Below are 15,529 nucleotides of genomic sequence, written 5' to 3'. Positions count from 1 at the left end.
TCTGGCCAGCAATTCCAGCTTTTGAAGTAAAATGGTAAGACATAAACTCAAGAAATCAATGGCAACATGGGCTAAATGCACTCATACATAAACATATACACATTTGCCTGTGTGTCTGTACCATGCAATATACATGCACAAAGAAAGCTATCCCAATGCAAGAATCCCTTAGGAAAATTAAAATAATGTCAGGTTTTGTTCCCTTACCACAACCAAACAATGCCAATATTGTACACAGTATAAGGTTGTTCTTATTTAAAACCATACACAGAAAGCAATCATAGGAAGTGGGGGTGGAGAACAGGAAGCATAACTCAGGACATATCTCACCGAGGGCCAGGCAAATGTTTAAATTTGGGGTTTTGACCTATGTTAGTTCACATACAGAAAACTGATGTGCTTGCAGACTTGTATTTTTGACTATGAAGTCAGTTAAGTTTGTACCTCACATTGCATATCTCTAGGGAAATTACTAGTGCTTATTTCTTCATTTTTTACCAATAGATCTGGATTCAGCACTCTGAATTTCTCCCCCCACCCCCAGTAATATCATTCTGTTCTATCTGTGTCTACCCCCTGCATGGTTTAGCTTTGTAACGAGAATTTTAAAACTCTCAACACTTTCATAATAAAATCCAAATAAAACTTAAGGAAAAGATGTGACAAACGCCGCAGGGGAAAAGCAGATGACGGAGTTATTGAAGAAGATAGGTAATAATTTGCAAGAGGGAATCGAAGAGATTTGGTTAGTGAAAGATTGCTGTAGAATTCTCACTACATTGAGACTTGAGCCTAGACTTCTCCAAAACTTTATTATAACTGATTCACTTATAAATTAAGCTGATTTCCATGATATAAAAGGTCAAGATTCAGACTGCTGAGAAATTGTTCTGAAATAAAATGCTACTATCCCACCCAATAACAGAACAGTGAAAATATGTGTAACTATACTTTGTTGGATTTCTCTGTGTGCTCTTATAAAATTTTTAAGAAATAGCCTTTAAAAGCATTATTTCAAAAAAGCTAAGAAGTTTGAGAAGCTGAAATTCACTCCTTTGGAGAGCAGGGTCAACTACTCACTCAGTATGGGATTTATTTATTTTTTCACTGAAGTGTCATTGAGGAACCTAGATGAAGAATGGAAAAGAAATCTTTGCCTGGAACAATGGTACTCTTAGGGAAGACAGTACCTGCAGACAGTCCATTTGCATCTGAAAAGAACAAATTTGGTTCAAATCATGGTTGTCAATACCAGAAGGCTCCCTTTCTCTAGCTGGTCCCCAGGTCACCTGGCTTCTCTCTGGTCAATCTTTAGCAAATTCTGGTTTGTCTTGCTTGACTGAATAATACCTAGGTGGCACATACTCTCTCTTCAAGCAAAGGAACTGCTGGCTTATCTATGCCTTTGTCTTCCGGTTCTAATACCCGTGCTATAAGTAGTGACCCCTCAACAGGTCAGTTACTACTGCCCATGTAGTAATGTAGCTGACAGACTGAGTTTGTGTTTGCTCTCAACACATGATCCACTTCAGAAACTAGTGCTCAAAGATTTCTGCTGCTATTTTCAGTAGGACCACGTGAGCTGCTTAGGAAAGGAGGAAAATGTTGTCCGGGAATGGAAGCAAGCCTCTGAATAGTAAAAGGTAGACTGCGAATTGGTGAATAAAATCTGTACTACCAACAGGAAGAATTGGACTTTTAGAATTGAATTTAATGAATAGAGATGTCGATTTTTAATGGTGCACACCTGAAACTTACATGTTATAATGTCACGTTTATTCAATCATGAAAACACTTATAAAAAAAGAACTAGGATCATGAAGGTCCAAAAGAAGAAACAGAGCAGTATCTTTAGTCTTTGACCCATCCAGAGACAAAGATGACAATATTGTTCTAGAACAATCAGTTCAATTAGGGAGTCAACAGAATTTCTGTTCGGGACAAGTACAGGACCCTCTGCATTGCTCACAGTGGCACTGATCTGCTCTCAGATCGACATCTCAACCCAAAGGACTGGCCAATGTGTGTGGTGGAGATACCAGTGACAGAGTAGAGGGTGGAGGACTTAAGCAGGAGAAGCAGGGACTGGCTCTCCAAGAGTGGACAGCTGGAAGAAATCTCAAAACCTGAATTCCAAGTGAGGACATAAAATGAAGAGGAGGGGTATTTGGGCATGTAAGGAAGAGAAAAGGAAATAAAGGCCTGGAATATTGCCTTGCCAGGTACAAGAAAGGAACAGAATGGAACAACCAAACTAGAAAGGAGTTGTTCAATCTGGTGATTTCTCATGCAATGCTCGTGGCCTGGGTTTTACCAAATGACGCATGCTTTCCCAAACCAAAAGGCTTTAGAAAAAATAGGATGCATATATTGCACCTGAAAATTTAAGTCCTAGAGGGTGGGACTTTTATAGGTAAAGGTAAAGGTAAAACGGCCCTCCCATTGTTCATCGATTTGCTTGAGCGGGCCCAGTAACGTCTCCATTGGAGATTTTGTTGTTACTGTGTTTGGCATATCGAATACGTCACGGGGAGCTTAGGGTAAATTTTTAATATGAAGAATATTATTTTTCCTATAAATGGAGTGAGCTTAGTAGTTACTTGTAGAGCTAATGGTTTCTAATAAATTGATGTCCTTCAAATAGTAAATATTTTTGTGTGTATTAAAAGTATTAAACTATTCCATACTTGAAGATTGATTAGGCAATGTGGGTGTTGAGAAAAATACATACTTCTGGAAAAATAATAAACTCATTTTATCATTTCAATATAAATCATACTTTCAGATGCCAAGTTTTGATGAGCTTAAAAATGGGAACTCCCCATTACTCTTGAGATTCTACTGTTAGACAAATAATTGATTTTAAGAAAAGCATCAGTTTTCATGCTGAATATAGGACCTTGTGGAGTCACTTGTCCTACCTGAAGATTGTTATACTGTCTCCAATCCAAAACAACTCAGTAAAGGTGAGTTGCTTGGAGTCACGGAGGTAATAACTCATAGTAGACGTAGAACTCAAACACTCTCAGACTAGCAGCCGTGGCAATGTTCTTAATGCTGTTTTTGGACTGCCCTCCTCTCCTAAGTAAATGCTGTAAGCTAAAATGAAAACCTGAATCCCCGTTTCTACCATTTTAACTTTGTCATGCTCTTTTTGACTGTTTCTAAGAGTCTTTCTTAAAACACTGTGTGTCTTCTGATATTGTTGTACAACAGTGATATACTGAAGTCACTTTATGAAGAATCCTGGGTATCAAATACTATGAAGGTAAGCAATCATTGAGCGCGTGTGTGTGTGTGTGTCTGTCTGTCTGTCTCTAGTCATAGAACTCAACTTGATCTGGGTTCTGTATGACCTATTTTTCTACCACTTCTTTCTAGAAGAATACCCAAGGCTCAGTCTAACCTGAGTGTTGCCTGACTTTCAGTTAGCACCATCCCACAGCTAATAAGATTCAAATCTTCCTCTTACCTCAACATCATTTTCCCACAATGGAATGATGTTTAAAAACTTGATTTAGGGGACAAAGATCTGACTCATTTGGTACAGCACGTGTCTTGCATATGTGATTCTGATCTTCAGTACTGCATAAGCCCCCGAGGCACCATGATGTATGATGTTGAATAGTCATAGGTGAATAGACCTCAAAATAGGTCTCTGAGCAGCTATTTGGGTGACCCCCACAATAATAGCAGCAAAAAACTTGAACATGCATTCATTTATAATTTTATTTATTTCTTTTGGCGTTTTGGGTCATACCCAGTGATGCTCAGGAATTACTCCTGGCTCTGCACTCCCGGCGTTGCTCAGGGGGACCGTATGGGATGCCGGGATCAAAACCAAGTCGACCACATGCAAGGCAAACACCCTACCCATATATTAGTTCTCCAGCTCCTCACTTATAATTTTAAAATAAGTCTTTAGTAGATGCACATTGGCTGTGAAATATTGCATGGGTATTAGCTGAACCTTGATGTATTTTAAAGTAGAATTAAAAGTATTAAAAGAGGAAAATGCAAAAATGACCATTTAACCTCACCCTAAAAATGAATTCTAGTATTTTATAGTTTATGTTATTTCATTATGTTTCTATCCTAAAATCTCTCTTAAAAAGTTCCTTCCAAATGAACTCTCTTTTTCTTGGTGGAAAGTGTTGGGGTGCCAAAAATGTAATCTCTGACCTCACACATACAAGGCAAGAGCTTTACCTCTGAGTCATATACCGAGACCCCAGCTGAAATCTTGCTTGAATTTACAGGTCTGGTCCAAATGTCAGATCCACTTAGATGCCAGTTCTGATGTTTTAAGTTATGTTTCATTGTTACTAGTAAGGTACTTTCACAATTCTTGGCTTGGGCCTTTATTTTGCTTATGTTACAATCTGCCTGTCATTATGGTTGCTTGTTTGCACCGTCTCTTGCAAATTCTTAAGACACAGGCATCTAGAGAGAAAGTGTACAGCCTGATGGCTCAAAAGATTTATTTAAGAATCACAGAAAACTCAGTTCAGATGCTGATCAGAGTTGAACTGAACTCAACTCAATTTCCACAATGTCTTGAGAAAGTAGAATCTTAGAAATCTTACATTTTCATCTCAACGCAATCTCCTGGGTTCAGATTTTGGCCTTATCCTTTTGTGAGTTTATATTTAAGTTTCTTGTAAACAGGACTAATAGAATAATAACCTCATAATAAAAGTGTGAGAATAAAAGGAATTATTTTATGCAAGTTACTTAGAGCAATGTAAGGTACTTAAAAAAATAACACTCAATAACTGTTGCTGTTCTCTTAAATTTCCATCCTGTATCACTTTGGTGAGGAACACATCACATCCTGTTTGTTAAGAGCTAAGCTCATAGCACATCCTCAAAAAACAGTACCTATAATTCTGACCTTCCGTACTCAGCATAATGCTGTCTTCAGAAGGTATCTCCAAAGTTGCATTTCAGCAGAATGTGAAGGAAAACATCATAATGGCAATTGATTTAGCATCAGGCATCAGAGGCCAAAGTAATGTGTATCTCACAAAGATCCAATGAAGAAAATAAAAATAAATATAGCTTAATATAAAAGAGCAGGCCTAGTTTAATTCCTCACATTTGTTTCTCTTGTTACTTCATGATCATCTTCTAGCTTATATAAAGAATTAAACATCTTAAGCAAAAGATTAAATATCAAACTCTACCCCTGGGCTTGGCATTCCCTTTGGTTGACCCGAAGATCACGTAGAAGGTAAAAACACTAAGTAAGATGTACTAAAATCCTCCTTTCTTCCATAAGAGCTGTAAAAGACGTTGGAGTCTTATAATCAGTTACAAAACACAAACCAGCAGGAGTTAAACACAGCGGAGAGTTAGGAAGTTTGGGCTCCGAGAGTACTTTTTTCCTTTTACAGAACATATAAAACAATGCCTGATTTACAGCTATCCATAAAACATGAATGGACCTGACATGCAGGTTAATGAAGTCTCTAGAAGCTATAATGGTTTTTTCTGCAAAGGGGTGAGACTATTCTTGGGTAAGTTGGAAACTTGAGCACATTTTTATGAACATTTTCAAATTCTGAATGCAGAAAACTAATCACATGATTTACTTATTTTTTTAAATGTGCTATTTGAAATATAGTGACTCTTTATATAAAATAAAAAAGTCAGTGCACTTAATCTAATATATGATCTACTAGAAAAATAAAGGTTTTAGAATTAGCACTTTCCAAGAGAAAGCCTTAAAGACAAGCGACTAATATCTCCTTAATTAAAGTCATCCTAATACTAGAAGTAACCCACTGAAGGATATCTTGTCATTCTCTTCCCTCTTGTGATGAAACTAAATTCTAGCCATTGAGCTCCAGTACCAGGTACATGATTTACCTGCATAGGTGTGTGGTAGGTTGCCTATTCACAATACTCTTTTATGTCCCCTATTTCCGTAGAGATGGCAGGGTTTCTACATGTGTTTTGTTTTTCTTTCCATTCACTTCATCTATTTCACCACATTATGTCTGGCAGAACAAACAGCTTGCAGTGTGAATGGAAAGTTAATTTTCTGCAAAGCACTTTTCTATATATATCAGTATTCCCAGAACAAGGAAGTAGATACATAAAGACTGATCAGAGAATTCTGTTTTCATTTTCCTTTTTGGGAATACAAGATTTCTTGCCTTTCTTTATGTGATTTGGTGTAATAAAAAATACTTGCTACATGCCTCCGGGTGTGTGCCGTGTGTGTGTGTGTGTGTGTGTGTGTGTGTGTGTGTGTGTTTTCTGAGCATGGAATCTTATTCCAAATGCTATGTATTTCTTTATGGCACCCTCCAAGTCTAGAATAGAATTTCTTTTCTTTTCTTTTCTAGCTCTTTCAATCCTGTTTTCTTCCTTTAGGAAATAGCTTAAGTTAATCTCCCTCAGGAAGCCTTTGAGCTATATTCCATACTAGTTTTATTTCTTTATACAACCCTTTATATTAGATATCCTGAGAAGATACTTATATTTTAAAAACCCCTAAATGACTAAAGAAGTCTCAGTCTAACCTCTCTAATTAAACAAGTACATTAGAGGCAACGAGAAGAATTTTACTTCTTTAGAGGTATTCCTTTACTTGCACTTTTTTCTTGGGTTATTTATTTATAAAAGCCCACCTGATTGTGAAATTTATACAGCACATGGCAGAGACTTTTAAAAATATGGAAAAATGTTACAAAGAAAAAAAAGATTCTATCAGCCTGTAGGAACACAGACACATACTTGTTCTTTTGCATATATAGACAGTTAGTTAACGTAATATTATCATTTTGCATAATCAAGTTGTAGTACAGATTCTGATTTGACAACTCATATTCCTTTGATGAAATGACTTTTATATAGTTTTCAATGATTATATAGTATTCCATCTTAAGAACTGGTATTTTCCTATAAAAAATTAAACTCTTTATGACTCTGAGTTGGACATAAAATTGCAGTGGCTGTCAACTTTGTGCACACAAGAATTTCAGGTATTAGGAGAAAAATTCAAGAAAAAAATTAAAACAAATAAACAGGGCTCAGAATAAATAGAGATAACTACATAAAAATGAATGGTAATATGACTCAATCACAAAGATAATTGTGATATATCTCCTACATTGTCTATTATTGATTTTATCTGTGACCATTTCACTATCTTACTATGAAATCAGAGCAATTAATTTAAAGTTATTGATTTTAAATATACATGAAAACTAAAGTAAGTCTCAGATTAGTCTTAGTTTATGTACTAATAAAACCTAAGGAAAAGAGGTGTTTTAAATTTAAGAGGAATAAAATCCCTGCTTTAAAAAAATTCTTAAGGTTATATATTGATTGTTAAAAAATAAAAAGCTTCACAAAAGGCAAAGAATTCAACAACCTGATCCTATCCCTTTGTAACTAGAGGCTCAACCGTACCCAACCACTAGGCAGTCCGATTCTGCTGACAGCTACAAGGTTAGGAAAGGGAGGGAATGAGCATCCATGGGAGATGCAGTCTACTAGTCCAACATCTCTTCTGATCTACAGTTGCCCTACTCCTTCCTATAAAAATCTGGCATTCTAATAGCCTTTATAATTCCTCATAATTCCAATAGCCTTTATAGTTCTATACAATTCTGCTGTGGTCACTATGGCTCTTGTACTTCTGAACATACCCACTTGTCACTCAGTTTCGTGCTTGGTCTAACTCACAACCTGACTTACTATCCTTGAATTCCAGTAGTCTCCATTATCACCAGAACTTGTTGCATAAATGTCTACTGTAGAAATCCCCTTCCTGGTTGGAAAGTCACCAGGTCTCTGTTCAGTACAGACACTTTCCAAATCAGTGTCCATGCCTTCCTCAATACCTCCGACATACACAGGCCTTCTTTGACTCTAAATGCTAAAATGATCCCTCTGCCCTCCAGCGCAACTGTCTAGTCCCAGATACATTCTGTATAGTTGTCCTGTGACATACATTATTTGAAATTAGTATATTTTATGTTTTCCTTGCTTTCAATGCAATTTGGATAATGAATTACTTGAACTTTAGTATTTTACATGGCCACACAACTCTCCACATTCCTAACCCAAGACTGCCAATGTGTGTACAGAACGTGTCTCTCAATGTACCCATCATTTACTGTCACTTTTTGCCAATAGTTATCAACCATGTAGTTTATATGCATCAGGGCTGGTTATTTTAGATTTATAAAATATTTTATGTCCATAAAAAATACAAAAACATTTTCTTATAAGTATTCTATTGACTCTGGGGATATTAAGTAGAAAGCACGTGATGACTAACGTTGCAAACATAAACAGGATAATTACCTTAAGAAATTTCTTTTAAATCCTCATCAAGCTTAATCTTTGCTATACCTTTTCCACAAGGGATTCAAGAAAAGTATGGACACAGACTTTTTAAAATTCTGGGCATGAAGGAGTGTTTGAGCCATACCTGGCAGTACTCAGGGACTATACCTGGCTCTGTGCTGAGACTGACCCCTGGTGGTGTTCGGGGGACTGTGCATGGTATCAGGGATTTGAACCTCCCTCACAGTCAAAGCAAAGAGCTGTACTTCCTCTTCAGCCACTACATCCTGTGCTTCCTCTCCAGCCCCTGTACACAGATTTTTAACAATTATCCTCCTTTCTAACATAGAAAGATTGCACTCATCTGGGGAATATAAAGTAACAGAATGGGAGATGAATACCCAAGAATAGTTGAGATAAGCACCAGGAGGTCTGCTCCATGGCTTGGAAGCCAGCAACACATGCTGGGGGAAAACGAAGTTCAGATAGAGAAGGAAACACCAAGTCAAGGGTGTTTGGAGGAACTTGCTCAGGATGCGAGACGTGTGCTGAAAGTAGACTAGAGACCGAACACGATGGCCACTCAATACCTCTATTGCAAACCACAACACCCTAAAGGAAAGAGAGAGCAAAAGGAAATGCCCTGCCAGAGAGGTGGGGTGGGGTGGGCAGGGTGGGGGTGGGAGGACTACTGGGTTCATTGGTGGTGGAGAATGGGCACTGGTGGAAGGATGGATCATTGTATAGCTGAAACCCAAACACGATAGTCTGTAAGCCTAAAAAATAAAAAAAAAAATTTAAAAATTAAATATATACAGGATATATAAATAAAATCCTCTTTTCTAAATAACAGCTTTACTGAAACAATTCTAAATTTATTAATCCATAGAAAAAAGCTTTATTTTCTTGGATGTTCGATTCTTTGTGAAATAAAAGGTATCAAAACAGGCAAAGAAAAAAATGCTAACTTGCAAGTGTGAGGGTCAATTACACAACATAATTGTGGTGAGTCATTAGAAATAAGGTTTATAATGGAATGAGATTCCATGTTTATTGCACACTTATTTTGTGCTACCAAGACATTTTTTAACCAATTAGCTTGTTCAAATTACTAAGCATCTCCTAATTCATTTATTTTAATAAAGAGATAGCAGGACTTCAGCAAGACATAATGCTATTATAATGACATACGTGTAAGACAGAACCAAAACCTATTGAAATTATTTATACAAAGCATTAGGACACCTAGAAATTTTTGCTGTTCCTCCAATTTTAAAAGTTAGTTGAATTCTTAATTCATTTTCAACTTTAGTGAGAAACAGAGAAATAAAATATTAAAAATTTAATTGCAATAATAGGTGGAAAAGAGCCCCTGTACCTTACTTAATATTTTCTATGTTTTTGTTTCAATTTTTTCTGACAAATACGTTGTTCTTAAATGACAAGAAAGCTTAAGAAACTCCCATTCTGTCACTATTAACTAAGAAAGCTATTTCTATAACTATCTTGAAGAATTTGTGGAAATAAAAAGTACTCAGGTTAAAAAAAGCAGTAAGATAAATAAAATATATGCAGTAAGGCCTCCATGGAAAGGCTGAAGCGATAGCACAGCGGGTAGGGCATTTGCCTTGCACACAGCCGACTCAAGTTTGATTCCTAGCATCCCATATGGTCCCCTGAGCACCACCAGGAGTAATTCTTGAGTGCAGAGCCAGGAGTAACCCCTGTGCATCGCCGGGTGTGACCCAAAAGGCAAAAAAAAAAAAAAAGGCCTCCGTGGGTTTGGCTGTAGTGGCTTTCAAAGAGTTGACTTAAAAAAGATTCTTCAGTGATAAAACAAAAGGAAGGAATGGACAGGACACAGTGAAACAGGCCTTTGGACCAGAATTTAGATTACCAAGGGGAGAGGAGGTCTGTGGTAGAGAGGATGGGCCAGGCTGGAAATGGGGCATATAGACACGTGGACAGTGGTGATGGTCTGGAGTACTTTGGAAGTGATGATGGGGCAATAAATTTGTGTGCCAAAGTCTCACGGTCACGGTCCCCCCGTTGTTCATCGATTTGCTCGAGCAGGCCCAGTAACGTCTCCATCATGAGACTTGTTGTTACTGTGTTTGGCGTATCGAATACGTCACGGGGAGCTTGCCAGGCTCTGCCGTGCCGGCGAGACTCTCAGTAGCTTGCCGGGCTCTCCGAGAGAGAGGGGCGGAGGAATCGAACTCGGGTTGGCCATGTTGGCTGCTTGTAAGGCAAACGCCCTACTGCTGTGCTATCGCTCCAGCCCATGTGCCAAAGTAATAAACATTTACACTACTTAAAAAATTATCATAAGTAATCCTTCTTAGGTATTTACCTCTTGGATCTATGACTCAAAATTCAGAATATATGATGATAGAATTGCTTTCAAGTGGACACGGGTTTAACAGCTAACAGTATAGTTTGACCTATACACAGGACAGATAACACTAATTAATTGAATATACGCAGGTATTTGGCCTGAGAATGCTGTCTCTTGAAAGCTGGCCACCGAGCTGCCCTAATGGTTCTATCTTCTGCTTCTGTTAGACTCCCAAGCTCTTCAGGAAGTAAATAAGAAGGTTTTAATCTAGCTTTGAAAAATACTAGCTCACTAACAAACTTGCTTTTTTCAGGACTTCAGAAAAGGGAAAATTTTTTCTCTTAAAGATAAAATATGGGTAACTGGAGACTCAGGCAACAAGCTATACTTAGAGTAATTCATTAAAGTACTTAATAGAAAATGTGTTTTTCCTCAGCTCCATTTCTGGAAATAGGTTCTTTATGTATCTGAACCTAACACTACAAGAGAATTGCTCTCTGTGTGTTACGGTATTTATTCATAAGAACATGAGTATATAAGTCTGTGTAAAACTTTATTAGCATAATCACATAAGTTTCCTAAATTTTCACATTTGTATTTCAGAATATCTGAGAAAATTAAAAGTTCTATATGGTTCTGGTCTTTAATCACCATTCGGCTACATCTGTAATAAAAGATAAAATGTTTTTTTTAAAAAATTAATTCAGGATTCTGACCACACTGAATGCTGATGAGGATATGAAGCAACAGGAACGCAAACATGTTAGTTTGTAAGAGTGATTGACAATTCTAATAAAATTAAATGTACTCTAGGCATATGTTCCAGCAAATAAGGCCCTTGATTATTTAGCTAAAGGTGTTGAAAATATACACCTATGCAAAAAAAACTTCTACATAGACATGTATAGTGACTTTATATAACATTTCTGAAACCTGGGAGAAAGCAAAGATGTCGTATTGAAGCTCATTTCCTAATGGCATTTTGCAGCTGTAATATCCAATTCAAACCCAAAGCAGGTAGCACTCACAATTTAAGTAGTAAACCAGCCTCAGAGTACACATTTTTAATTTATTCTTGGCTAAAGTTAGAAATTTCTACATCTGACAGATCTTTGGAGCTGCTTAGGCAAGCCAAAACTTTGAATTACAGTTAAATTCTCAAATGCCAAGGATCTGTCCACTAAATCAATACAGAGGAGTCGGGTGGAAGAGAGAGGGGGCAGAAACCCGACAAATGCAATACAAGAAAACAAAGGAAAACTCTAGCTGAAGCCAGACTCCAATCCCAGGAGAAGACACTGAAACGCAAGCATGTCCATAGACGTTAATTAGCAACAAAACTCAGTAAGGATGTGAGAATGAGTGCCCAGCACTGGATTTGAGCTCAGTTGCTCTACTGCCACTGGACTCCACACTCCTGGGTACTGAGCTCCACACTCCTGGGTACTGAGCTGACTCTTTACTGGAAACTTGAGGAAAATCCTACTTACCTAGTGAATCAATCATTTAATATACCAATGTCTATAAAATCCAGTAAAAGCTGAATGTTATACATAGAAATGATGATATTTATCAATCGATTTGCTTGAGCGGGCCCAGTAACGTCTCCATTTTGAGACTTGTTGTTATTGTGTTTAGCATATTGAATACTTCACAGGGAGCTTACCAGGCTTTGCTGTGTGGGCGAGATACTCTTGGTAGCTTGCCGGGCTCTCCGAGAGGGGCAGAGGAATCGAACCCAGCTTGGCCAGGCTGGCTGCTTGCAAGGAAAATGCCCTACCACTGTGCTATAGATATTTATCAATATTCATCAATATTATATTTATCAGATATATATCTATCAATGGGCTGGAGTTATAGCACAGTGGGTAGGGCGTTTGCCTGGGTTTGATTCCTCCAGCCCTCTTGGAGAGTCCAGCAAGCTAACAGAGTATCCTGCCTACATGGCAGAGCCTGGCTAGCTCTCCATGGTGTATTTGATTGGCCAAAAGCAGTAACAACAAGTCTCACAATGGAGACATTACTGGTGCCCACTCAAGCAAATCAATGAACAATGGGGAGAACAGCACTACAGTGCACTGCTACAGTGCTTATTTATCAATAAATAAGTGGAATTTCTTACCAAGGATGAATTCCAACTGTGGTTCATTTGGAGTCTTCTGAATACCTATAAAAGGTTAAAAAAATTTAAAAAATCAAACAAAACTATTTCATTCATAATCAATTATGCATAAATATATGTGATAATATTTGTATAATTATTTTGGCAAAACAAAATCAATTAGTCAGACTTAAAATAAGTTGATTTTTAGGGCAGGGCATAATATTATACCCTGAAATCAAATATTTCATAGTTTCAGACTATTCAGAAACTCAGAAATATTGTTTCTATATGTTGTGCCAAAACATTTTCAAATGTATTCATTTTGAATGCATGTAGACAGAAGTAAATATTTTAAAAGGGGTGATATCACCAATGCATTCTCTTACGTCAATTTGTCCTGCAAGCCACTACAACTTCCTATCAATAGTAAATTATTGATGAAAGGGTTGCTTTGGTTAGGTTGAGAGGACAATATGGTGATGATTATTCTACCGACTTCTTGATTGCCAACATTCAAAGCAGCATGCTATCGTTTCTAATTCTTTTGCTAGTAGTTTATTCACTGTTTTCACCCAATACCCTGGCCGAATGACTGAAGTAAAGAGGGGGAGGAAGTTGATCTGAGAACAAGAATGAGGAAAAGGGAATTTCTAGGTTAGATTGAGGAAACCAAAACTGAGACAAGTGATAACATGGCAGTTGGCACCATGAGCACCAAGCACAGTGCTGGACTTTCTAAGCAAGAGCTGGTAAAGACAGAGACACCATTGGGTCCAGTTCATGGACGGTCACAAAAGCAAAAGGAAATGGAAAAGGAAATCACGACAATAAAGGTAAAAATGTTACAAAAATTCTGTTCTAGAGTGATAGTACACCAGGTAAGGCGCTTGCCTTGACCATGGTTGACCTGGGCTTGATCCCCAGTACCACATGTGTTCACCCGACTCTACCAGGGGCTGTGATGGCTAAGCCACAGAGCCAGGAGTAGGCCCTGATCACTGCTGGGTGTAGTACAAAACAAAGAACAAAAAACTACAAAATCTATTCCTTAATTATTTTTCCTGGTGTTTTCATCAGATATACTTGAAATTTACTAGCACTGGACCACTCTATGGCATAAACAATCATCCTGTTGTTATGTAGTTATGCTCTTTTCAATACCTATTTGTTTTTTCCTGATGACATTTAACAATGCTATGGTTAACAATTTTAGACTTTCCACTTGAGATTAGAGTGACAATCATTAGCTGGGTCTTTGTGAATTTCAAATAGTTTGGGTTTTCTAAAGGTTGCAACAATTAACTCTGCTATAAACTCTGACGACCAACTTTCTGTTTATAAAAATAAAACGCATCTAACACTATTTTCTAAAGATGATTTTAAAATGCAAATTAAATGCGGTTAGGCATATGCTTGCCAGTGTTAAATAACTGCGCAACAATCTTCTGAAAGGGAAAGGAAAGACACAGTTCATAACAAGCAAGGAAGTTCAAGCCCTAGCATTTTAAACATGAAAAAAATAACAGAATCCTTCCAAGGATTTTAATTATTTTATTTAATGATTTTGAAGGATAAAAGCCAATTTCTATGTTAAAAACTAAAATCTTGGCCAAATTTTCCAGCTTGCTCTATTTATGCAACTCAGTGCTCCCTGGGATTGGCAACAACAGTCATTTTGCCCTAATGCTTTCAACTCTAATGTCCTTGATTTTAAGTAGAAAATTTCTGTGTTCCATAAAATAATTCCACTGGAGATTTCATAAATGCTAAAATGGAAGGTATTCATAAAAGTATTTTCTAGAGTCTACTACATGTCATTTAAGAGATTTGATTCTACTCTTTGACATTTAACCATTTAATGGACCATTTTCTGTCTTCCCAAGGCAAACAGTGAAATGCAAATCTTAGGCTCACAACACAGAATACATCCTACACAGGAAACCATTTCCTTAATCTCTTGCCCTTTGTAAGAACCCAGCTTCTGTGAATATGTATGGGGGTTGGGGGCAGGGAGTCTGCTTTAGTTTACCTGACTTGTATTTTCAGGGATTGATAGGAGAAGCACATGCAAACTTACTAGTGAACTGAAACTCGACTGGATCATTTGCTTGGGGGGTGGGAAGAAAGTGCTGGCCTTCTTCTGAAGTGCCTTCCTCTTTGATTTCCATGATTCACCTTCTCAGTTTAGTCTTCCACAGGTTTGTGCCCGAATGCACTGCCGATGATGCCGATGACTCTTGGTGAAACTCAGATGGATCTTCACATTCAAGATCTGATATCCACTCGGAGGTTCTGAATTTAGGAAGCAGAAAATAAAACAGTGAATATGCTGGTTACCTTGGAGTTCTGCATAAAGCTCAGATTAAAAGAAGGAAGGGATGAACCACCACCTTCATATCAAATGTCTTCCTGCTATCGACTATTTTAACTTTCAGGAAAATCTACCCAGGGAATGTAACACAAACCCAGAGTCAAAGGGGAATTCTCTAAGGCAATTATTTCATGATCAGATGAGCTACTTATAAACTCTGGGGAGAGATTCTCACTCTTAACATGCACATAGCTTCAGAGCAGAGCTAACAACACCTTGTGAAGGCATCAGGTTATTTGAAAGGTGAAGCATACTACCATAGAAACTGTTTGCTTCTCTGTCCTTCTACCCTTGTTAGTACATTATTCATAAGCACATAAAGATAATTCGGCAGGATATTCTTCTCCCAAGATGAGTTTCTAGGTTGTAGAGGGAAGTTTCTAGCTTTATAAGGTCTCCCGATGCTCTACCT

The 15,529-nt window shown here is 37.5% G+C and overlaps 1 protein-coding gene across 4 annotated transcripts in view; it reads right to left on the bottom strand.

Annotated features, from left to right (window-relative positions):
* The window catches only part of INPP4B (inositol polyphosphate-4-phosphatase type II B), a 357,538-nt gene extending 342,506 nt beyond the window's left edge, over window positions 1-15,032 (bottom strand). For 2 of the 4 annotated variants that reach the window (XM_056118942.1, XM_056118945.1), the window contains exons 1-2: window positions 14,824-15,029; window positions 12,765-12,809 (exon numbers count right to left, since the gene is read on the bottom strand). In XM_056118942.1, the coding sequence (XP_055974917.1) occupies window positions 12,765-12,809; window positions 14,824-14,914 (136 nt within the window). In that variant the 5' untranslated portion in view covers window positions 14,915-15,029. Of the gene's footprint in view, window positions 1-12,764; window positions 12,810-14,823 lie in introns of all 4 variants that reach the window. The other 2 variants (XM_056118944.1, XM_056118943.1) reach the window with 2 other exon arrangements.
* Window positions 15,033-15,529: the final 497 nt, after the last annotated feature.

This window comes from Sorex fumeus, unplaced genomic scaffold (genome assembly GCF_029834395.1).
Source record: "Sorex fumeus unplaced genomic scaffold, SorFum_2.1 ptg000039l, whole genome shotgun sequence".
NCBI lineage: Eukaryota > Metazoa > Chordata > Mammalia > Eulipotyphla > Soricidae > Sorex > Sorex fumeus.
The sequence above is the reverse complement of the archived record's forward strand: the minus strand, read 5'-3'. Positions and strand labels throughout refer to the sequence as shown.